General features: G+C 33.7%; 1 protein-coding gene across 1 annotated transcript; it reads left to right on the top strand.

Moving 5' to 3' along the window:
• The first annotated feature begins 2461 nt into the window (after positions 1 to 2461).
• LOC117919045 lies at positions 2462 to 4896 on the top strand. The gene is made up of 5 exons (XM_034836088.1): positions 2462 to 2834; positions 3258 to 3451; positions 3653 to 3686; positions 3791 to 4404; positions 4512 to 4896. The coding sequence occupies exons 1-5, from the start codon at positions 2522 to 2524 to the stop codon at positions 4776 to 4778; spliced, it is 1422 nt and encodes a 473-aa protein (XP_034691979.1). The 5' UTR covers positions 2462 to 2521; the 3' UTR covers positions 4779 to 4896.
• Positions 4897 to 5433: the final 537 nt, after the last annotated feature.

The following is a 5433-nucleotide window of genomic DNA, read 5'->3' as shown; positions in this document are numbered from 1 at the left end:
AGGTGTCGGTCTCTCTTTTTTTTTTTTTCTCTTTCTGTTTTGTCTTTGTTTTTTTCTGGTTTTGTTTTGACCATGAATTTAGTGTGCTGCAATGAAGAAATACATTAAAAAGTGGCATGTGTACCTCGGGACCTCCAGTCAAAGTTGATTTTTAATTCAGCAATATTCAATGAAATAAAATAACAAAGTGTAAATTAATATTTTTATCATTTAATTCTTGTAGATTTGCCATTTATCAATGAAGCAATTAGTCATATTCCTTAAAAATAAATTGGTATAGGATTCGGACAACCACAGGGTGTTTAGTTTTTTTAATTTTTTGTTGAAAGTAATTTATTTTTAAATTTTAAATCATTTTTTATATAATTTATTATAAATTTTATGAAAAAAAAATTAAAATATTTGATTTTTTTAAATGAAAAAATATAATATATTGGTTTTTCTCCCCTTTTTAACACCTAATAAAAATAAAATATTAAAAAATAAATAAGGTAATATTTAACATTATTAAACACTATTTAATTTTAAATTATATTTAAAATTAAATAAAAAATAAATAAACACGGTTATATATCAATTTTTAAATTTATAAAAAAAAAAAAAGGAAAAACAAATATTTTGGAGCTTTCAAAAAATAAAGCTACTATGAATGATGGATTTGTTTAGCAACATTTTTCAAAATAATTTAATTTTTTTTTTTTTGAGAATGACTTTTTAAAGTAATTTTTGGTTATTTTAAGAGAAAAATTGCTTGAAAAGTTGAATATGAAAAAGAGTTTTCTTGATTTATTTTCTTCATAAGTGTATTATAATGATTTATATGATGAAAAAGTTTCTAAATATTCTCCAAATTTTTAATTTTTTTCTTAAAATATTAAAAAAAAAATCATCATATTTCTCTTAAAAAAAAAACCACCTATTTTAAAACAAATTCTCAAAAAATTATTTTCGATAAAAAATTTAGCATATTGTTTTATAAGTAAAAAATTATTGTTTTTACAAATTCTCAATAATAGAAAACTATTTCTAACAACAATTCCTAACATATCCTAAGTTTGACTAATTTTTTTAAATAAAAATTAAATAAAAATTAATACAAGAGTGTCAAACTTAAAAAAAAATTGAATAAAAATATACATATACATATACATATAAATAATTATGAAAGTTAAATTCAAAAACAAAACTTCTTATAATAATATAAAATTGGGTTAGTCGTTATTATTAGGCAGCAACGAGATAACGTCAGGTGGCCATGGATATTAGGTGCAACATCCTTATCATTCATATTTTTATTACGGCAAGGCAGTTAGGTATACCATATACCCAAAGAATTCAAACATGTTAAATTTAAATCAAGATTATCATTAAAAAAAAGATCAAATTGCTGTCTTTAAACATTATAATAACAATGTTAATTATTATACCCGTGCTACACATGAAAAAACAGATCAATCGTGGCTCTCATCATCACCGACCGCTGCCCTGCTCCAGGACATATGAGTCCATGACGGTGGACCTACCTTAAAGGACAAGACAAATATGACATGTGATTGGAAGGACAGCTTCCAATAGAAGCCCATGTAGGGGAATTGCGGACAATGGTGCCTTACATATTGGCGCTGGCCCCATTTGTCACCACTCAAGAAATAAACTGCAAAAACAAGTAGAGATTCATTTCTTTACCCAAAAGGACGAGAAAAAGGGGAAAAGGAAAAAAGAGTTTAGTTTCTAACCGATTAATCAAACCTTAGTTTCTGATCTTGACCGGGGTGGTTGGGGGGGAACCCAATTGTCAAAACCCTTCTTTATTTATTCCCTGGGAGTATGGGACATTTCCAAGTCTTTTATTTAATAACTAATTAATTAATTAAAGGTTTTACTTTTGTTTGTCGGGCATCTTGTATTTTTCAATGGATAAATGATGAAGCAAAAGCACGTGGGTTGGAGATTTTTGGCACAGAAAGATACATTGACTAAGTTCCATCCAAGTTGGAGGCAGGAATGCTTTGCGAATTCATTCATCTTGCTGACAAACTTTGAAGCAGCTTCTCACCAAGCAAGCCAATTGTGAATTTGCTACATTTTACCAAATTTCTGAAGACCACCCTGATGAAAATACATTTCAAAAGTAAAAATAATACTAATAATAATAAATAATAAAAAACCCTGAAAAGTTCAAAGCGCGCAAAATCAAAGAAAGAGCTCTTAGAGGGCTTTTTCTGACTGAGAAGCCAAGTCAAAAAGATAGAGTAACAAGTTACAAATAGTTCATGATTAGAGTATGGCAAGTGGACTGCCTTAAGATGTGGATATACGCGTGAAATCTATTTAATAAATCAAAGATAAGATAATCACGAAGCCGCCAACGTTTCGTTACAATTTTATTTTATTTTAGTTTTTTAAGTGAATGTAGGCAGGCTCATGTTTTTTAAATATGGCTTCCAAGGGTTGGGTTGAGGCAAGAAAAAAATTCTCTCATTATCCCACATTCTTCTTTCCTTTTTGCAGCAACCTTGCCATGGCTACTGGCGATTGCAACAAGGAGTTCTCCACCGACTACATATTGTTGGAACCGGAGAAATTGAATTTCTATGAACTCATTCGCATCTTGTTCCCGGGTGACATAGAGAAGAGAAAATTTGTAGACTGCCAAGAGGGAGCTGAGTCGAATTTCGAGCGTAGATGGATCATATTCATCTCCATCTCGGCACAAAAGTTTCTGCAGTTTGTGGCAAAGCCATTGTCATGGTTTGGATCAGCGTTTGAGACGGGGTTGAACCTTTCCTCCGCTAATGGCGGCTTTGGCATGCTCTTGCTCAATTGCTTAAGAGGTCAGTGATTCCATTATTGATCTCCATGATCTGGATTGATTTTTTATTTTATTTTTTATTATCAAATTCTCTAATCATGCTTAGACATATCTACCATCTCGTTCTGTATATTGGACATGTAGCTAGCCATGCGTACGGATTTGTCACGGGAAAGTACTATTATATGGAGTTTTTATTTGTTATTGACCTTAAGCCATGTGATCAACTTGGCCTTTTTAAAATCATTACTCTTCTTTACAGCTCAGACTTCCTGGTTTTTCCTCATGAATTGCATTGATATTCTATATTTCAAGCATATCCAAGGACAAAAGGTTAATTAATTTTGACATTAAATGAAGCCTTTTAATGGGGTTTGTACAACAAAATCCATTAATTTTGTTTGTCTATTCAAAGACTAAATATGAATAGAATGTTGTTGTGTAGGGAATATCCAGTGGCCGGACAAAACATCGCCGACTTTCTCATCGTTCAATGGACATCTAGACAAGCGAGTGGAGTTAGATGAAAGCATCAAACCAGGAGATAGCAAATATTATGCAGCACTAACTATGATGTCTTCTAAGATATCTTATGAAAACAAAGCCTTTATCAAAACTACAGTGGAAGATCAATGGAAGGTACAATGGTTTCCACTTTTTGCCTTTATTTTTTCGATTTCGCGATTGGATTTGATATATGCACCTTTGAAAGATGTATAGGCCATCCAAGGTACCACTTTCATAACTTATAAGAGGCCTTCTGGATGGAAAAATCGCATTTTGGGAGAGATTTTGTTGAGTTATCGAGACCTTGATATAAAATTTATGATGATTTTGCAGATGGAATTTTTGGGATCTTTTGATTTCTGGAATGGTAAGAAAATCTTATTCTTATACAATTGCCATGGTTTCGTCCTTGGACTTGTGTGAAGACAACCCTAGATTAATTTCATTCTCATGTATTCCTTTGTTTCTCAGATTATCAAGATAAAGCTACGACACAAGCATTCGTACTTCATGATAAAACTGTCGACAGCGATACAATTATTGTAACCTTCAGAGGTACTGAATCATTCGATGCAGATGCATGGTGTACCGACTTTGATATCTCTTGGTATGAAATCCCGGGTGTGGGAAAGATTCATGGGGGATTTATGAAAGCTCTAGGCCTACAAAAAAACCTAGGTTGGCCTAAGGAAATTGAACAGGATGATAGTCACCCGCCGGTGGCATACTATGCCATTAGGGAAATGCTGAGGGAACGCCTGCAGGCAAACGATCAAACAAAATTTTTAGTGACTGGTCACAGCTTAGGGGCGGCACTGGCAATCCTCTTTCCGGCAATTTTGGCATTGCACGAGGAGACATGGATGTTGGAGAGACTGCGGGGCGTTTATACATTTGGACAACCCCGGGTTGGCGATCCGAAGTTTGGGGAGTTCACGACAGAGCAGCTTAAAGAGCACAATATTCCATATTTCAGGTTTGTTTATGGTAACGATTTGGTGCCTAGGTTGCCCTACGATAACAAGGCGCTTATGTTCAAGCACTTTGGAACATGCCTCTACTATAACAGCTTCTACGAAGGAAAGGTAAGCTTCTGGCTTATCAGTAATAATTCAAGAATTATTTTAAGTTGCATAATTTAAAAAAGACTACATAACTCATAGAAGTGACTGGCATTGTCCCTTGTTTACAGATTGTTGCAGAAGAACCAAACAAGAACTACTTCTCTCCATTGATGGCCATACCCAAGACCATGAATGCCGTGTGGGAGTTGATAAGAAGCTTCATTATTGGCCACTCAAAAGGAAAGGACTATACAGAAGGATGGTTCCTCAGAGCCTTCAGGGTGTTGGGACTCATAGTCCCAGGTGTATCAGCTCATGGACCCCAAGATTATGTCAATGCTACTCGCTTGGGATCCTCAGCTTTATTCCTTCCACACCAAATCCCAACAGAGTAACAATGTCCCCGAGTCTCTACTCGGCTCAGAAAAACAAGTTAATTAGTGTACGTAGTTAATTCGGAGCAATTTCAATTTCAATTAAGGAAAAATGATATTGTTATTCAAGTTGAGTTCAGTTGGGGTTTTTGGAGTAGCATGCATGACTACTTAACGGAGCAATTGTTGGGGAAAACCTACAATGGTCCAATTCTAGATTGTACGGAAAACATGACCAAGCATATGAACGCCCAATAAAGGACTTCTAATGGAGCAGCATTATACTCTAATGTAGGTAAACAATTCAAAAAAAAATGTAAAATAGATCATAAAGAGGAGCTTCAATAGCAAGCACTCCAACACCCAAAATGTCTCAAAACGAAACAAGTTCTTAGGAATACGACACACCCAGGTATGTGAAGTCAGGTCGGGTCAGGCCATCTTGGCTTGGACTTTCATATTATATATAAAAAATATTACTTTTAAAAAATAAAAAATATATCCAAACAAAAACTAATTTTAAGTATTATGAAACAACACTGCTATATAAGAAAGTAGTGGTGGAGCCGACAAATGGCTTAATGGAGGGTAACATGTAACTCTTTATTTTAGAGAGAGCAAAAGTTGAACAAAAAACATTTGTAATCTAGTAGTAACTTGAGAAATTCTTCTTCTA

Source organism: Vitis riparia, chromosome 7 (genome assembly GCF_004353265.1).
Source record: "Vitis riparia cultivar Riparia Gloire de Montpellier isolate 1030 chromosome 7, EGFV_Vit.rip_1.0, whole genome shotgun sequence".
Lineage (NCBI taxonomy): Eukaryota > Viridiplantae > Streptophyta > Magnoliopsida > Vitales > Vitaceae > Vitis > Vitis riparia.
The sequence above is the reverse complement of the archived record's forward strand: the minus strand, read 5'-3'. Positions and strand labels throughout refer to the sequence as shown.

Coding starts and splice junctions, on each gene's coding strand:
- LOC117919045 (XM_034836088.1), top strand. CDS start 2,522: ATGGCTACTGGCGATTGCAACAAGGAGTTCTCCACCGACTACATATTG. Junction 3,687..3,790: donor ATCTTTTGATTTCTGGAATG/GTAAGAAAATCT, acceptor TTTGTTTCTCAG/ATTATCAAGATAAAGCTACG. Junction 4,405..4,511: donor ACAGCTTCTACGAAGGAAAG/GTAAGCTTCTGG, acceptor CCTTGTTTACAG/ATTGTTGCAGAAGAACCAAA.